The 18,321-nt window shown below is 47.8% G+C and overlaps 1 protein-coding gene across 1 annotated transcript in view; it reads left to right on the forward strand.

Moving 5' to 3' along the window:
* P3H2 (prolyl 3-hydroxylase 2) overlaps positions 1–17,321 on the forward strand; it is a 62,883-nt gene extending 45,562 nt beyond the window's left edge. The window contains exons 2-15 of the mRNA XM_030456572.1: positions 4,929–5,075; positions 5,771–5,960; positions 8,640–8,771; positions 9,109–9,251; positions 10,689–10,778; positions 11,285–11,325; positions 11,794–11,888; positions 12,464–12,591; positions 13,171–13,266; positions 13,352–13,502; positions 14,025–14,142; positions 14,446–14,521; positions 15,441–15,581; positions 16,509–17,321. Coding sequence (XP_030312432.1) covers positions 4,929–5,075; positions 5,771–5,960; positions 8,640–8,771; positions 9,109–9,251; positions 10,689–10,778; positions 11,285–11,325; positions 11,794–11,888; positions 12,464–12,591; positions 13,171–13,266; positions 13,352–13,502; positions 14,025–14,142; positions 14,446–14,521; positions 15,441–15,581; positions 16,509–16,601 — 1,641 coding nt within the window. The 3' untranslated portion in view covers positions 16,602–17,321. The remainder of the gene's footprint in view (positions 1–4,928; positions 5,076–5,770; positions 5,961–8,639; positions 8,772–9,108; positions 9,252–10,688; positions 10,779–11,284; positions 11,326–11,793; positions 11,889–12,463; positions 12,592–13,170; positions 13,267–13,351; positions 13,503–14,024; positions 14,143–14,445; positions 14,522–15,440; positions 15,582–16,508) is intronic.
* Positions 17,322–18,321: the final 1,000 nt, after the last annotated feature.

Consider the following 18,321-nt stretch of genomic DNA (forward strand, 5'->3'; position numbering starts at 1 on the left):
CAGTTTGTTTCCTAACCATGGCAACTTGGTGACAGTGGCTTACAGGTAGAAATTAAATTGCTTTGCATGGATTTTACTGCCTGATATGTAGTTTGAGAGGTACAACAATGACCATGAACTATTAAGGGAATGTTAAGATTTTATTGCATGTTTCATCATGCAGCCCATGTAAGCTGCATAAAGGATTTCCTCAACTGCTATCAGTGAAAATTCGCATTGGTTGTATAGACATGTTCAAGATACTCACCCAAGGTCCTTTCTTCAGTTTATGTTTGGTCCTTTCTAGTGCTCTGATTAAAACAGCCTTTCTAATCCAAGCTGCTGCTGCAGGCTGGAAGTCACAGTCCCATTGAAGTCCAGGCCAGCAGTGCCCCGGATGGGAATGAAACAGAGCATTTGCAGTTTGCTGAAATTCTTTAAGTTTGCTGCTTCAAGTATTTTCCTGGTTTTCTGTGAAATGATCCATTCCAAACATTTGAACGAGGAAAAAGAATATTTTTCAGCATCAAAACTTAGAAGCATTTCAGTGTTGTGATTTCCCTTTCTTGATTCTGGCCACTAGCATGCTAAGATCAAAAGGGACAGGGTGTTCCCAGGTTTCTCTTGGTGCCTGTGTTCTGATTCTGTGTCTCCTCTCTGCCCAAAAAACACAAGGGTCAGTGCAGTGCTGCAATGATAGTCAGTAATCTCATTCAAGTGGGGTGAACAAGCAAACCTCAGGGCACATACTAAGGTTGTGATTCTGCACTTGTAATTTTTTCCTTGCTGCTTTTCATTCAGTGATGCTTGTACAAAGATCAAAATCACCTTGTGTTACATGCTTGTACGCGCTTATGATTCCCAAATTATTTGCCGTCTAAATAAACAAAATGGTTACCCTGTGAGAGACATCCTCTTATTTTTATTGTTATTCATTTTAAACAGTGGAAAATCAGGCACAAAGAAAACAAAATGTTTTTTCCAGTGGCTGCATAGTGAGATTGTGGCAGGGCCAGGAACTGAAACCAGGTGTCCTGAGTCCCAGCCCAGGCCTTTAGCCCTCCCCAAAAAATCCCTCCTTCAGAGTGTTCTGGCAAAGGTTTCCCCAGTGTTTCATAATTAATGTCAGAGCTAGTCCCTGAACGTGTCTTATCAGATAGGAATTTGCTTTAATATACACGCATCCTCTTAAAAACTCCTCAAAACTTAACAGCTGTTGGCTTCTTTGTGTTACTTGAATGTTTCTAAGGCAAATATGGGACATGATAAATTGAAAAGTGTTGAATTGAAATGTTCTGCGTTGAGTCCACTTACCAAAATCCAAAGGTCATCTCTGCTGTGAGGAGCCAGCAGGACTAGACACAGTATGAACCTCGATTCAAGGGTGGTGAAGGGATTTTCTATTGTGTCTAGAAATCAGACTCATCCTTTCTCACAGGGGTGGATTTTATCCGGGAAGAACTGCTATTCTTATCCTAGGATATGTGACAATTTTTTGACAGCTTTCTGAAAAGGAGCTAGAACCAAAGGAAAAATGAACATCTCACAACCAACTATTTCAACTTGGGTCTCAAGGGACCAGTTCCCTGGCCAAGATGTATTTAGTCCCTTTAAAGTCTGCATGGGCAGGATGCAGTCTGTGAATAGAAATCTGTGGTGTGCTGTGGAAGAATGCAATTCTCCTGAGTCACTGAAATAGTAGCTTAATAGCAGTCCCCAGGATCAGATCAGCAGCTTGTATGTCTCCAACAAACCTCTTGCCCCACCTTGCTCTATTTAATTACCAGATGCAGTGCCAGAGTGACTTGAAAATTGCCATCATGAGGTGCTCTGGTAGCTCCTTTATCCTATGTCAATCAGATGCTTCTCAGCTGCTATGAGCTTTTCCAGGATGGGATTATGTTGAGATGAGCTTTATCAGGATGGGATATATATTTCTGAGTAGAAATGTTGTCAAGAATAAAAAATTCTTAGAGTCAGTTTGCTCACCTGCTGAAAGCCGAAGGATTATGCTTAAGTGTGGGTCCTTAGGACAACTCCAAGCAAAGGACTGGAATAGATCTTGTTTTTGCAGTAAATCTGGCTTCTCTGCATATGTTTTCAGCACAAAGCTAATCTTCAGAAAATCTTCAGAAGTTTACACAAGGCAAAATTTTTGTGTTTCTGTGGGCACTGGAGCACAGCAGTGCTTTGGTGTTCAAAGGGCAGATCTGGGGAGCCAGCTGAGATGCTGTATGACTGGAGCTTTCATCTTCCTTTCAGGGGTATTCATGCATGCTCCTTCACCCAGCTCTGCCCTGGCCTTTCTGGGACCTGGACAAGCAGTTTTGGCTGTGCTGGAGCAGCAGAGCAGCAGAGGGGGTTTAGGAGAGCCCCCCTGGTGTGAGTGTGGCCCGTGGCAGTGGCTGGGCTCTTCCTCTAAAAGGTCTTCTTGTATCTGGACACCTGTTTTCAAAACATCTCTATGCCCCAGCAAGCAACAGGAGAGTGTGCCTGGAACAGCTTGTCTGGTATGAAAGTGCCAGTTTCACAAATCCCCTGGTAGATTTAGGTGCCTGCTCCCATTCAATGTCACCCTGTCAGAATCACCCAGGCATCCCTGACAAGCTCAGCCATTGATTTCCAACAGCTGTGATGTCTCCAGTTGCCACCTGCTTGGCTCATGGTAGCTCCCTTGTGTGCTCTGCAGACTGTTTGCACTTGTCCTAATCTAAAGAGCCCAGATGAAAGCAATGGGTGCTTCTCTGGGGGATTTTCTGCATGCCAGGACACTTGGAACGTGCCCCACTGTGCTCTGCATCATCCCCACCTCCATCCCCTTGAAGTTGGACTCCTAATCACTGTCATCTCTTTCTCTCTCCTTTTCCCTTTCTTTCCCTCCCTCTCCTTTCTTTTTAAATGCAAAAATTGTTTTCAGCATCTTGCTGCACTTTCTAATTCCACCTTGTTTTGAGGAAAAGCAAACAGAAACGTATTACAGAATTTTTGCAATATTTGCCACTTGGAAATTGTGTTTGAGAGTGGATGTTCAAAAGGGCACTGGCTGCTCCCTTTGCAGCCAACAACACACCCTTAGGGAAGGTTAGCTTGCAAAAATAATGCATGGATTTGTATTTTCCTCAGTCTTGCCAAGCTTTACAGGCAGTAGGAAAGGAGGCATGGAGGCATCATTCTGCCAATTAAACAACTGAGGTGTTTTATTAATGCTGGCAGACAGTTCCACTTTCCAAATAGGAGCAGATTTGCCAAGTGATTTGGTAGGGCTCAGTGCTTCCAGGGGGACTTTTTTTGTCCAGCCAAATCATACCTGTTACTTGCCCTGCTCCTGCTATTCCTGCTCAGAGTAGTGTTCAGGATAAAAAAGCACCCAGAGCAAACCCACCCTTAGTATTTCAACCCAACACTTTCACGAGCCACAAATGCAAAATTGCCATATGATATACATAAGCAGGGACATCCTGCTTGGTTCAACAGGAGTTCACATTTTAGCAGATGTATACTTTAAAGATGGTTGCAAACACTTCTGTGGAGGTTACAAGCAACAAGCAACCTGCTGCTGAGGTGGCTGCTCAGACAATTGACAGTTCAGCCACATCTCTGAAGATAATAATGTTGAAAATGCAGGGTACCAGGGAGTTCATGGGGGCTCACTGAAAGTGGTTTTGGGTGTTTCTCATGGCTTGGCTGAAAGGCAAGTTACAGTTGGTGCTCATTAAGTGCATTATTAATTATTAATTGGGTACTAAGGAGCCCTGAAGCTGCTTTTGTCTCCTGGGAAGGAGCAGGGCAGCTGTAGCCTCACCTTACCTGGCCTCTCTGCCCTACTGCAGGCACAGGGTAACAGTGTGGAGCTCATGCTTCTCTGCAGGTCTTTTTTGCAGTTCTTATAATTTTGCTGGTCAGGCTGTCTGGTAGGTGGGTATGTGTGCAGGTTTCTGCAGGTGAGCTGCGGTACCATGATGGCAGCATAGCACAGATGTGCCTGCACTTGCTCCAATGCCTCAGGAGGAGCCTAGCAGCAATGACACAAGGTTGGGTCTGTATTTTGCTGTGAAGGAGGGCACTCAGACACAGCCTTGCCAGGGCTAGCATTAGCTTAGTCCTGGCTAACAAGCTTGGCTGAGCCTGCTCAACCTGCAGACCTACCCCAGGGACCTGGCTCTGCACTTTGCTGGCACTCAGTGGTGTTGGCTTTCTTTTAGGAGCAAATGGAAGCCATGGAAGCAGCCTCTTTCCAGCTAGATCATGCAGATGTTTCACTTGAACATCTGTCCTGCTCCCAGCAGCTGCTGTGGGTGTGTTTAGCACTAGCATTTCTGCTTGTTTACGAGGCTTTCCCCAGGGTGAAACTAATGTCTGGTCTCAGTTCTGAATCTCTAAATGCAAAGTAACTTGATATACCAAGATAGATAAACTCCTCTTCATGTCTCTGCCACTATGAGCAGAGTCAGGCCTTTTGCAACTGTTACATAGATGAGCTTAACAAATGATCCTCCCCAGTCCCCATTTACAAGCAGAAGCCCTTAGCCTGGACATGGCTCAGCTTCAGGAGGCTCCTGCTCCTCCTCAGAAGCTTCTTCCCCTGCTCTTCCATCTCATATCTCATATCTCATGAAAGCATCTCTCCACCTGGGGCTGTACAGTAGGTGAATTCAGTGGATGTGCAGCTGGAAAATAGGCTTGACCCCATTACTGATAGACCCCGTTGCAGAAAGATAAGTGACCTGTCTGGCTCTCAGGAACTCCAGCTCTTCCAATTTCCCTTTCACCGGACTTTCCTCTCATTTCGTCTGTTTTCTTAGGCTCTGCATTCAGGTTTTCCTTGGTTATCCATCATCCAGTGCTGTCAAAAGGATGTCAGAGGTTTAGGTGTCAGAGAGTGCAGCATAAGCTGTTGTATTTACCCTTCTATATCACTAACTCATGTGGTCTTTCTTATCTTGTTACAGCTGAACAAGTTGGAGGAGGCAGCAAATGCAGCCCACACCTTCTTCATGGCAAATCCTGAGCACATGGAGATACAGCAGGACATTGAGAACTACAAGACCACAGCAGGGAAGGTCAGCTTGATAGATCGGGAGGCCAGGCAGCACATGGTGAGTCTGAGCTACATCCTCATCATGGTCCCTCTCTTTGGGGGACTCTGGCACCATGCCTATGAACACACACCAGCAGACAGCTTTGATGGATGCCTCCTTGGGCACTTACGGACACATCTTGGCATATGTGTATTTCTTTCAAGTTGGGTTGTCCCACCTTGGCAGAGTGGCTGTGCTGGTGAGGGTTCAGGGAGGCAGGTAGGAGAGCAACAGCTCTCAACACAAATGCCAGGGCCACCTGCAACTTTGGTTTCAAAAGACACAAGGAAGCAGGAACAGTCATTTAGTACAATCTAAGGAATCTAAGGAGGATCTAAGCCAGATCTGCCTGGGTCAAGTGCAGTCTTTTCCCTCAGCATTTGGTGTAGTTGTTGCATAGAAGAGCTAAAGCAAAGCCAAGGAGTGGTTTTTCACATAATGGGTAATCCAGCAGTGGTGGAACGAGGGATGCCCTAATTATGGAGGAGTTAAGAAGAGCATTTAGGCAGGTTATTGAGGTTTCACTGGTCCAAAAGCCCATTGATGGCTTAAACATGGTTTGATATGATTACTTAGCCCAGGTAGGAACTCAAGATCATTCTTCCCCTGACCTGTTTGTACCTTCTTTTGAGAGTTACCTGGAACTGAGAAGAGAAGGATGCCAAGCATCATAGCCCACTCATGGTCTTGTCTTCTGCCTACCTACATTGCAGGAAGACTACAGTGCTGGAGTAAAGCACTATGACAAAGAGGAGTATGAGCTGGCCATTGACTTCTTGGAGCGTGCATTGAAAGGGTACTACTCAGAGGATGAAGATTGCCAGGTCATGTGTGAGGGACCACAGAAATTTGAGGAGCACGAGTACCTGGAATATAAGGCTGGCCTCTATGAAGCTATTGCAGGTGAGATCTTTTTGCATCTTTGGGATTTTTGTCTTTGTCCCCACAATGTCTTTAACTACTGGGTTTGGGCTTTTGGCTGGATTTGACAAAGTGTCTCCCTTCCATCACAGCTGCTGGTGAATACTGCTGCAGGAGGCACTTTTAAGAACAGAAGATGCAAATTCAGAACACAGGGAGCTAGAACATCTCATTTTCATTCTGAATAGAAGCTGGGCTGGAAGGATTGCATTTCCAGAAATGTGTGGCATTTGCAGCATTTCTGGAAGCCTACGTGCTTTAACACAAGCTGCCTCAGTTGCCTTCTGTAGACAGTCTCATACCTCACTGGAATCTAGATATAACTGTCCCCTATTTTTATTTTCCCTGCAAAATCCTGCTTGGCCACACTCCACACAGCCAGGAAAATTGCCAAAAAGGCTCAGACCACATATTTCCTCCCCATTCAGAGGAATGGATTTGTCATTAGTGGAGGCCCACCTAAGTATGGTCTTGACTGAAATCTCTGGGGAGAGTCGGACATTGCTATGTGATCTTTAGATTTGCATGTGTGGCTCTGAGTCAGAGAGAATTAAAATGGTTCATTCTTATTAGAAATGAGATGAAATTTGACTAGTTGTAAGGGAAAGAAGATTAATAAAATTTTATTTGGTGACAGAAATCTTATTTATGTGCCCATGGCCTTGGAGTTGCATCAAGCTCTGGAGTTCTGCTTCTTGTGTGGAAAATACTCAGATGCAGACTATTTTTTGCTTTTGCATAATTCTGTTTGTGCTGAGGCAGGAAATCTAATTGAAACAACCAAAATGAGAAGCCACCAACACACCAGATGGGGAGCTGGGTTTATTTATCAATGCAAAAAATATGAGAAGCGTTGGAAGGGCTGACTTGGTACCAGTGTAACTCTCAGCTGATCATGCCTGCTTTTAAAGCCATGACCAGGACAGCAAGAGCCATATCAAGCCCTCCAAGAAAGCAGCCTTCAGTGAGAAAGGAAACCCACCTTCTTTTTCACCAAAAGCTGCTGCTCATTTTACAGGCTTTGGTCTGTTAAACTGTTTCTGTGCTGTGCAAGTTGAGTGCAGCCCCAGTGAGCAGAGCAGGTGCTTCTGTGTTGGACCATGCAGAGCATAGGTATAGTCATGGGGTGGTGGTCCTCAACCCAACACATCACCTGGGAGTGAGGGCAAGCCAGATGCTGCCATTCAGACACCCCAAAAAACAGGGAAGTGAGGGCAGATGGAGGGAAATGAGCTACATGGTGCAACTGCTTTGCTATTGGAGACAGACTGGTTCTTTACAGGACATCACAATCCAATGTTTACCTTTCAGACCAGGGCTCTCAGTCCCAGATGTTTCAGCAGGGAGTGGGAACACTAATACAGCAGGAAAAGAGACTTTAAATTCCTTCAAAACTGATTTCTCTTTTCAGTGCCAAGGTGATTTGTTGTGCTGCTGCATAGGGCTGAAACACTCTCACCTTCCCACCCCAGGGACAGATGCATTCGGTGCACTGATTCCCAGCTGAATAGGCTACATAGTTTTTTTGGCATCTTGACAGTACCAAGAAAAAGCAGTGCTTCTCAGTGATGGATTATTCTAGGTCTAGGATGTAAATAGGTTTAGATTACAAAAAATTATTTACATCCTTTTCCATCTTATTTCCCTTAATGTAATACCCTGGATGTGTGTAGTAAATCAGATAACTATTCAGACTACCTGCCCAGAGCAAATGGGGACTGTTTTGAGTTTCCACTTGATTTAATTGCAAAATCCTCAGGCTTTTTTTTTGGCAGCTCCAAAAAATGCTTTGGTAGCTGATCACATGGGGTTTTTTTCAAGTCTATGTTTATTTCTTAAAGTTTTTAATGGTGTACAGAGGCAGAACAAGCAAGGTAAATTTGTAAGTACATTGCAGCAAAGACTCCAAACTGGAATTGTATCAGCTTTGGATTAAAAACTGTACAGCTGATACAATGCCTATAATATAGACTCCCCCCAGTTAAGAAACCTTGCTAACGGCAGATGTTTACCATGTGCTTCCCTTTTTCTGGGAAAATCTTTTCAGAAGCCACAAACACAGGGATTTTGCAGCCAGTATTTGTACCTCAGACCTTTCAGACTCACGGTGCAGGCATCTCTCTCTGCTATGCTTGAGAAGCTGCTCCAACCCCTCTTACCTAAGCCTCCCTGTGCCCTTGGGAGCTTTTTTCCTGCAGAAAGAAATAGATGAGCTGAAGTGTGGGAGTGTGGAGGTGTATTTCTTGTGGTAGCACATGTGGCCACCCTGTCTTCACATCTCCACTTGCTTTGTGGCTTTTCTTGCCTTTGATTTGGCTCTGGTGGTTGAAGAGCTGCCTGCCAGCTGCATGTCCCTGTGCCCATCGGCTTTCCTGGGCAGAAGCAGCAGCTCCCGGCACACAAAAGAGATGCTCAAGCTCCCCCTACAGTTAGCAGAAAGAGAAAGGCGTTTCTCAAAGGGGATAAAAATGTTACTGCAACTCTCAGTCGGCTTTGGGAAGGATCCTGAGCTCTTTCTCTGGGTATGCAGTAGCCTGCTGGACCAGAGCAGCATGGGTTTCACATCCTTCAGCTGGAGAGACTTAATCTTTGTCTGTCTTTGCCTCAGCATCATCATCATCCTTCCCAGTTCAGACTATCTTTTCCTTCTTTTCTTGACAGATCACTACATGCAAGTCCTGGCTTGCAAACACGACTGTGTCCGAGAACTCGCCACACGTTCAGGCCGGATCTCACCCATTGAAAATTTCCTTCCCCTCCATTATGACTATTTGCAGTTTGCCTATTACAGAGGTAAAGGCTGTCTTTCTGTTCTTCGTAGGACTTGCTGACATGTGTTACATTTTGTACAAGTTTGAATTGCTTCATGTGGAAATCAGGGTCTTTCCCCATGATGTCTGTGCTACAGTGATGCAGTGACATGGTCTGAAAGAGTCAGGAAGCAAAGGATGTTGGAAATTGTCTCTTCAAAAGTAATTTTCCTTTCAGGGTGACTGAAATAGAATTATGTATTTTTGTAATAGTATTCAAAATCATTAGTCAGAATTTAAAAGCCCAACATTTAGCTTAAACATTGCTATGCCCTAAATAAATCCCCACCCACCCTCACAACTGTTGTGTTGCCTCCCAGTTGGTGACTATGTAAAAGCCCTGGAGTGTGCCAAGTCCTACCTCCTCTTCCACCCAGATGATGAAGATGTCTTGGAGAATGCAGGTTATTATGAGGGCCTCTTGGAAGCTACAATGGACCCAGACACCATCAAACCCAGAAAGGTGAGAGTGTCACTTAAGAGCCCTTGGTTGGAGGCTTTAATAAAAGCATCATCTGAAAATAAAAGCAGTTTGACAGCTCTCCCACAGGGGGAACACTTTGAAATCAGATGTGGAGATGCTGGACCAGCTGGTGATGCTAATTGTCCAGAGTCACTGGTGTGGGGGAGGAGCTGGAAGGCAGGATCTGCTTTAAATGGGGACTTAGCACAGCCCAAGCAAGGGCCAGGAGGGTGATGACTGAGTACCTCAACAAAGTAAACCCTCCTCTCATCCAGTGCTCTGGAGGAGATGGGGAGGAGGAATGCAATGAAGTGCTGAGCAGAGGGAAATCTCTGTTAGGAGAGGGCTGAGAAATATTTTCCCAAGGGAAGGTTGGGATGTCAGACTTACTCTTGAGTCACTGAGCTGGGAGTTCAGTGTTCAGCTTGTTCTGCAGGGAGCAGATTTGCTATCACAGGGTTAGGCTGGGGTCATACAATCAAACATTGTGGGACAACCACCAGCAGGACAGACTTCCTCTCCAGTCCAGGCAGCCTTTATCTGCGTCCCTGGGGCTGCCTTTCTCATGATGTAGAAAAGAAGATCCTTCCCTCCCATCACAGCCTTGCTGAGGCTCATTCCCCTTGTGCCACAAGCATAAGGGTAGGCGGGAGTTAGATGTTCCATTCCCTTGGGAATTCCATGCTTTCCAGGAAAAATCAAGGTGAACTTGGTGAAATACTACAAAAGAAAAGGGGAATTACAAAAAGGAAAACAAGAGCAAGTAGTGTTTCTCCTCACAAAGTGAATCTAGGAAAGAAACTAAAGTTGACAAAAATATTTCATTGTCTCTAGTGTTTTGAAGTTTTCAGTAAAAAAATAATTTTTTTTGCTTTGCAGAGTAATTTTCTGGGACAAATCCCAGTGTTTTGTTTACAAGGTTTTCATTAAAAAAAAAAAAAAAAAAAAAGGGCCCTCTAATGGATGATTTCCAGCTGGCCATGTTTTATGGTCCCTCTCCCCACACCCTCAGTGCATCCCAGGCTGTGATGCTGCAGCCCATCCACCACTGGGCCACAGAACCCACATTGCTGGTGGGGAACTGAGGCACAGCCCATCCAGGGTCCCTGCTTCTCCTGAACCTGCCTCTTGGTCTGCAGCTGGGACTTCTCTGGCCAGCCTCTTCCCCCTTTATGTAGAGGCTTCTCAAGGTGCTCAGCACTCTCTGCCTGCTATGGACATGTATTTGTGGGATTTAAGCTTCCTTAAAGAAGGACACCTTCCCTTCTGTGCAGTAGTGAGCAGCTCAGCTCTATGTCCAGAGCTAGCCCAACCAAGGCATCATTCACCCCATAGGTTTCTACACCATGCCGTGAAAAGCAAACCACTCTTGAAGCAGAGGTGTTTTGCCTGTGTCTTGTGAAAGTGACATTATTCCCATTTTCCACTTCTTTTCAGGAAGTAAAAATGCTGCTGCGGCGCCACAAGTTGGAGTCTCACCTCTTGCAGGTGGCTGCAGCTGGACTTGGATACAGCTACACTGAGCCGGTAATGCCTGGCTCTGCTGGGATGAAAACCTTTAGGACCAGCTTCCCCTATCCCTTCTGCTTCCCCCTTCCCCCTTCTCTCTGCTGTAAAGCAAGTCCTGGGTGGATAACCCAGGAGCTGGGTTTTTTCCCTGGTCTTGGCCTGGTTTGTTCCCTGTGGGAAAATGGTGATACAAGAGCATGTTCCCAGAGTGAAAAAGAAGCAGAAGCAGCCTTGTCCGGCTCTTCTGCCATGATGTCTGGCTGCGTCTCTGCCACTGCCATGGTGATGGGGTGGGACAGAGAAGGCTGAGCAAGCCGGGCTCCTCTGTGTACATCAAATGATGCCAGTTTGGGTTAGGGTGACATTTTCAATTTGGTAACCTCAGGCAATTGCCCAGACTTATGTGGAATAGATCCATACCAGAGTGGCTGGCTCATGTCCCCAGGTGTGAGGCAGAGCAGGTGGCTCCCTGGATCTAGCTGGAGCATTAAATTAAAAGGAACAACCTCTCTCTTTTCCTGCAGAACTACTGGAACCGGTACGGTGCCCGCCAGGATGAGCACAGGTGAGCCATTAGCCACCCCAGCTGTGGTGTCACCAGTCCCTGGTGGTCACAGTGGGGTGGAGGGGATGTGCCTGTGATGAGGTATGAGCCTGCCACTCAAGGAGTGCTGCCCATCCTCCTTAGCACACCATCATGGTTGAATCAGGACTTTTTGGCCCTTACTGCTACAAACATTCCCACAAGCCAAATGTCTCAGGACCAGTGATGGTCTAGAGAGAGCTTGGTCCATGAGGGAAGTGGTGTTGCTCAAGTTTGTTGTTGTCTGCTTTGCTGGTGGAAACTGTTGCTCCTATTACCAGAAGAACAGGATTAAGGCTTCTACCTGTATTGCTGTGACATTTGTAAAAAGTACCAATTTCCCCTTTTTTTCTCATGTATTGGTTTCCGAAGAGTGCAAAACAGTACAGTTTCCAAAACTAGAGACCTATGGTAAAAGTCATAATCTTCCTCTTCTCTCTTGCTCTTCAGTATCCCATCAAGTATTAGCAGTGAACCAGAGGAAGGGCCCCGGCTGTCCCTGGCAAAGAAACCCCTGCCAAAACCAGACCGAGAGTTGAAGGAGGGTAAGTCTGATGAAGATTTTTCAGCATCAGAAGGTTTTTTTCCTATTGCTATTGACTGCAGACTGGAAAGCCTGGCTGGTGAAGAACAAGGGCCATTTGGTCCTTTGGCTTGCCTACTCCCAACTCCTCTACTTGGGGGAGAACAAGCAATGCTTGCTGCAAGCACAGCACCACTTTAGATTTTCTATGTAAAAGACAAAAAAACCCCACTGATGAAAATTGCAGGGAGTGGCTTTGCATGCCAGACAGGCAAGATCCACACAGCACAAATGCAATGGAAACTTATGTCCTCTGTTGATGTTGGCTACTGGGCAGGAAAGCCGAACCGTGTTTTCAAGGCAACTAATGAGAAAGTGGGAAATGCCATTGCTCTTGCAGTAAATTGATTTCATCTCTGGGTGTTTCCATTCCTTCTGTTTCTTTTGTTACTGATATGAGACCAAACTCTTCTCTCTGCTATGAGGTTGCTTCCCTGGTAGCACACCTGGGTGACTTCTGCTGTCCTTCAGCCATGGTACAAGATGTCAGTGAGGCCAGGCCATGTTAAGCAGGGTCGTTTTGTGTCTCTTCTTCAGGGGGGCCACTTCTCTACAGCGATGTGAAGTTTGTCTACAACTCACAGCAGCTGAACGGCACCCAGCGAGTGCTCCTGGATAATGTCATCTCAGAGGAGCAGTGCCGAGAGCTTCACAGGGTGGCCAGTGTGAGTATGCAGTGACCCTGCAATGGATGTGGCTGTTACCTGGGCTGAGCACCTGGTGCTCTCCCCAGCATCTGGCTCGTGAGAGCTGAAGATGTGATTAGACCCTGGGTTTGTGCCTCACTCTTTGGGTGTTGCAGCTAATGCTAGGATGCCTGTGGGGAGCAGTCAGATGCTTATACCCATAACTGAAGCACAGGAGCTGCTGCTCCATCTCTGGCTGTTCTTAAAAACATGCTGCAAGGCACAACCCATGCAGAAATAGTTCTTTGCGGCGTGTTGTACACAGCCCCAAAGGATGCTCATCCACAAGTTTGGTTGAGCCCTCTTGTTCATCATCGGTTGAGCCTGGGAAGGGACTGAAGGTGCCTGAACATCCCCACTTGAGAAATGGTTGGCTGTTATGCATCACCTTAGCATGGGCTGTGTTCATGGAAACCTACAGTGTCTTCCCACCCAACTCACCTGTCACAGTGAATGCAGCCCTGGAGGATTTGGGGAAGAGGGTACCAGGTTCTTCCACTGCACCTCCCCCTCTCCAGGGGAACCAATTCAGATCTCACCCATGTTTCTGTCTTTCAGGGGATCATGTTGGCTGGAGATGGTTACAGGGGCAAAACCTCCCCCCACACCCCAAACGAGAGATTTGAAGGAGCCACTGTCCTCAAAGCCCTCAAGGTACAGCTCTTTCCCTCCTCTCCCATGCCCTCCTTGCCAGCTGGCACACAGCGCTGACCTTCTCTCACCCCTTCTTCTTGCCCAGTATGGCTACGAGGGCCGTGTCCCACTGAAGAGTGCTCGGCTCTTCTACGATATCAGTGAGAAGGCTCGCAGGATTGTTGAGTCCTACTTCATGCTCAACTCCACGCTCTACTTCTCCTACACCCACCTGGTGTGCCGCACTGCCCTCTCCGGTGAGGGCTCGGGGGGTGGTGGTGGGCCAGGACTGGGAGGACAGGGGGGGTTCAGCTCCCCAGAGGGGGGCTTATGACTTGGGGACCTGATCCTGAGAGTAGCTCTGGTTTGTTTAAACTGGTGACTGAGGGCTGGACAAAGTCACAGTCCCCACAGCAGCATAGGGTGGGCACTGCTGTCCCAGGGAAGCTTATTTCTGGGGTATCTCTTATTTTACATGTATCCAACTCTTCCTCTTTTCTCCTCCCCCTTCTCTTGCCTCCTCTCACCGCCCCTTCTCCTTTCCATCCCCCCAGCTCTCCATCATGCTTCCCTGCAGTAAGGAACAAGCAGAGCTGTGCAGATCTGAGTCCTCAGATGTTGCCTTTTCTCCCCAGCCTTTTCTTTCCTCCTCTCACCTGTGAACACCACCCGAAGTGAGGTCGGGGCAGGGTCTCTACCATGAGAGACCCCACAGAGCATGTCATTTCCATCTCATCCACCCCTTTTCCTTCCCCCTTCCTCCACATGGTACTGCCTAGGCCAGCAGGAGAGGAGGAATGACCTGAGCCACCCCATCCATGCTGACAACTGCCTCTTGGACCCTGAGGCCAATGAGTGCTGGAAGGAGCCTCCTGCTTACACCTTTCGGGATTACAGGTAGGAAGGAATTGGGAGTGTCTGGGGGGAGCTGCCAGTGGGGACCCTCCCCAAGCACATCCTGCTCCATGGGCTGTAAGTTAGTAGGACCCAGGGGACATTTTGAGAATTGTTTCTTAGCCAAGGAGTGATCAACATGGGGGCAGTCTGAGTGGCCCCCGTCTGCCCGTCCACAGGAGCTCCCCTGCCTGGCAGCCCCTTCCCATGTCAGTGGGGTGATGCGGGATCTGCCCTGGAGGTGGGGGACAGCCCCGAGCCCTCTCCACTGCTCCCCTCACAGAGGTCTTCTGCTTCCTCCCCCAGTGCCCTCTTGTACATGAACGCAGATTTTGAAGGAGGCGAGTTCATCTTCACAGAGATGGATGCCAAAACTGTGACGGTGAGTCCGTGCTGTGAACCAAACATGGTTCCTCAGCAGCCTGGGCTGGGGCTCTGGGCTTCCTTCCCCAGCCAGCCCGTGGCTCCTGCCTTGCCAGGAGCCCCTACAAAACCCTGCTGGCAGAGATGCACAAACCTTCTGTGCCCTGCCCAGAGGCTTCATCAAGCAGGAAACCTGTGGATCAGAGGGATATCCAACTGAGAATGCTTCCTGCCTGGAGGACAGCTGAGCTTCCACACCATCTCGTGGCCAAACAGGAATCACTGCCTCTCTATATATGCCCATGTCTGGCCCAGAGCAGGTCATGGTGGTGAACATCAGTCCCCAAGAGGGATAGGACTCAGGCACAGGCCCTCACTTCTGCATGGAGTCTTTTGGAGACTCCCCTCTGTGTTTGGACAGAGCACCTGGACACCATGCTGGGGCTCTGACATCCAGTAGCTGCTGGGAGGATAGATTGCATCTACTAAAAGCAGTGCCAGAGGGTTGATTTGGTTGGTACTCCTGCCCCTCACGTCCTTCAGGATACCTGTTATGGACCCAGCAGAGAGAAGAAAGGGGTTTCACAGATTGTGCGCAGCATTAGCTTGAACCTTCTTGAAGCTATGCCATGGCCCTGTTTTGCCATAGGTGATCACCTACAGGCTTTGCAGGCACTGCATGGCACCATGGCACCTTCCTGCCTTATGATCCTGCAGCAGGGTCAAGCCTCACACCTTCCCATTTACCCCCCACAAATTTTACAGCCACATCCAGAGGTCTGCAAGCCTCCCAGAGCAGCTCCCTGGCTCCTGGGGCGATGCAGACAGATACCCACTGAGATCCCAGGCTCTGAATGAAACATGGCAAGCTCACACACGGCCAGTGTATGTGCAGCTATATTTTCCTTGCCACCCTGGTGCTGTCTGTTTCCCCACAGGCCTCTATCAAGCCCAAGTGCGGGCGAATGATCAGCTTCTCATCAGGCGGCGAGAACCCCCATGGGGTGAAGGCAGTGACCAAAGGCCAGCGCTGTGCTGTGGCTCTCTGGTTCACCTTGGACCCTCTTTACAGAGAGCTGGTGAGTCCTTCCATCCCTACGTGAGGGGAGTTAGGGACTTATCCAGCATTCTGGAGCAACATGGAACTTCTTCAGCCTCCAGTCCCAGCACGTCTATTTTCACACTCCCCTCACACCCCCGGCATCAGTGTTCCCATCTGCTACAGCACAGGGACGTGAGGCTGTGGCCCTGAGGCCGAAGAGTTTTCTCCAGCAGTCATGCTCCTGGGCACCCATCACCCTGGAGCCCTGGGGTGATGAGCGGGTTGCGGGAGGGCTCTGCAGGGCTGGGCTAGCCGGTTCTGACACCTAGTGGCCATAACCCTGAGGAACGGCCAAGTCCTCCACAGACATCCACATCTCAGTGGCAAATGGCTGCTTCCAGGTCCTCAAAAGCTATTTGGTAGCCTGAAGTCCATGGGTCTGTGCACCTGGGTACCTTCAGAAATGTGGGCTGTGGTGCTTTTCAACAGGCAACTTCCAAGCACAACTAAATGCAGGAAGAGTGCAAAACCCACATGTCCTTGCCTTGTGAAGCAGGTGGGTTGTAAGGTTTTGGAAGCAGCTTATTTTCAGCCAGGCACATTACTGCTTTTGGTACTAGCTGACATTCCGTCAGAGATCAGCCCTGCCCAGGGAGCTGGAAATCCATGTCACAAATAGATTTGCTCCTCATCACAGTGTGCAGTGTGAGCAGCAGTACACCAGCCCTGCCCCAGTCCCTGCAGCCCCTGGAGGGAGGAGGAAATTAGGTGTTGAGGTGCAAAGTGATTTGATTAAATTTGTCCAGCAAATCCCCAGCTCAGCTGTCCCCTGTCCTCAACTACACTGTGAGTCCTTGGATGAAGTGCTTGCTGTGGGTCCTCCCAGCAGGCTGAGCCATGCTGAGAAGCTGAGAGCAGGCACTGGAGCTCTGCTGCTACAGCTTCTCCCCTTCCCCTCCCACAGGAGCGCATCCAGGCAGATGAAGTGATCGCAATGTTGGACCAGGAGCATCTAGGACCCAGTGAAATGAACATCAACCCGAAGGATGAGCTATGAACTAGGCCAAAGACTTTTTCTATTAAATATTTATTTAATATTGTTAATCTTATTAGAACCCTTCTATTTTTGTACAAAGCTGCTGTATAAATTAACAGGTTAATATGATTGTGGAGTTTCAGGAGTGCCTCTTCTGTGTTTAGCACAGCTCTTGCTGGGACCCCTCATCTCTGTGCCAGCACCTCCTGTTGCAATTGACTCCTCCTCTGGGATTCCCTGTCCTTCCCTAGCACTTCTCAGGGCTTATTCAGGCTTCCTATACCCCCTTGGACAACCATTTTTTTTTTCTTCGTCAGCCAGAAATAGTTGCTTATCTTTAGCCTCTGCTAAAATGTCTCAGGTGTGATAACAGACCAGTCTTCTTACCCTTACTAAGTGCTGACGGAAGACCCAGGCATTGCTACTGCGAGTGAAACTGGAAGACAAGTCAGTTATTTCCATCTCAGAGCTTTTCAGAATTTGAAATATGTTCTTTAGGGAAAAAAAAAAGCACAAAACCCAGGCCCTAGCAATATGCATATCTCTCTGTAGCCATGCAAGGCTGGTGGTTGGGCACTAATTATGAGCAGAGCTTCCAGAATTCCCCCAGTGTTCATGGCCATGAGCTGCGCACAAGCAAGAAGGGTTTTGATTTGCAGCTGACTGCTGAAATAGCATCTGTCACTCATGGTCTTGCTAATGGTCTGGGATGCATGAAAGAAACTGCTTCACACCACATCCTTTGAGCTTCCAGCCCACTGCTCCTGCTGGTAAAACAAGGTTAGAAGCCGTCAGTTCCAGGTCCATGTTAGAAAGCATCTGAAAGGCTCAGGGTTGGTACAGTGCTGTGGTGTTGGGTGATCAAGGCACAGCTTTGTACTCCAAATGTCGTGGCTGCATCCTCCCATCCTGACAGCAGCAGATGTCCATGATGTGGTAGCATCTTTTTCCTCAGAGTATTTCTGACCCATTCTGAGGGTGTTGCAGTGAGAGCACCATGCTGCTCATCACAAGAGGTTTACCATGCCAGTAATTGCTGCTAGTAAATCATCCTTCTCTCACCATTAACTAACCCCTGTGTGTGGGATTGGAACAGCCCCTACCTCAGTCAGAACAAACACTGAAGTCACAGAACTTCACACATACCAGACAGAGGGACAGCTTTTATTTTGACCCAGCAGCAGTTTCTTTTGCTAGAAAGCAGTTCCTAAAAGGCAGGTTGCAGCAATCTTTACTGTTGAATTTACTGTAAGGCTGCTGTCTCTCTAGAAAGCACTGCAGGGATTTTGGCTGGAGTTTGCATCCCTGAGCAGCTCTCCTCAGCTTCTTGCTGCATTAGCACTTTCCAAGTCCTTTTCTGCTCCCCTCTGCCAGCTTTGGCATTTCCAGGACTTATAATCTGCAATAGGGAATTGTGTTTTCTCTTTGTTCATGCAGCTTGTGTCTACCCAAGTCTTCTAAGCTCAGCAGCACCTTCTTCTTATCCAGTCACTGCTTGTAAAGGCCATAGACAAAGATAGTCCTTCTGTTGAGACATCCTCAAAAGCTGGTTCTAGGCTAGATAAGGGGAAAAAAAAAACCAGACACCCAGACTGTGAAGGGGGCATCATTACTGCCAAGATGATGGAAGATTAATTTGCTACACTTCCTCCAATGTGGAATCTGCAGGGGAAAAAGTACTGTGTTTCTGAACCACCAGTGTAGTTTGTTTCTTGGAGGTTATGTCCCATCCTCATAGACT

Source organism: Calypte anna, chromosome 9 (genome assembly GCF_003957555.1).
Source record: "Calypte anna isolate BGI_N300 chromosome 9, bCalAnn1_v1.p, whole genome shotgun sequence".
NCBI lineage: Eukaryota > Metazoa > Chordata > Aves > Apodiformes > Trochilidae > Calypte > Calypte anna.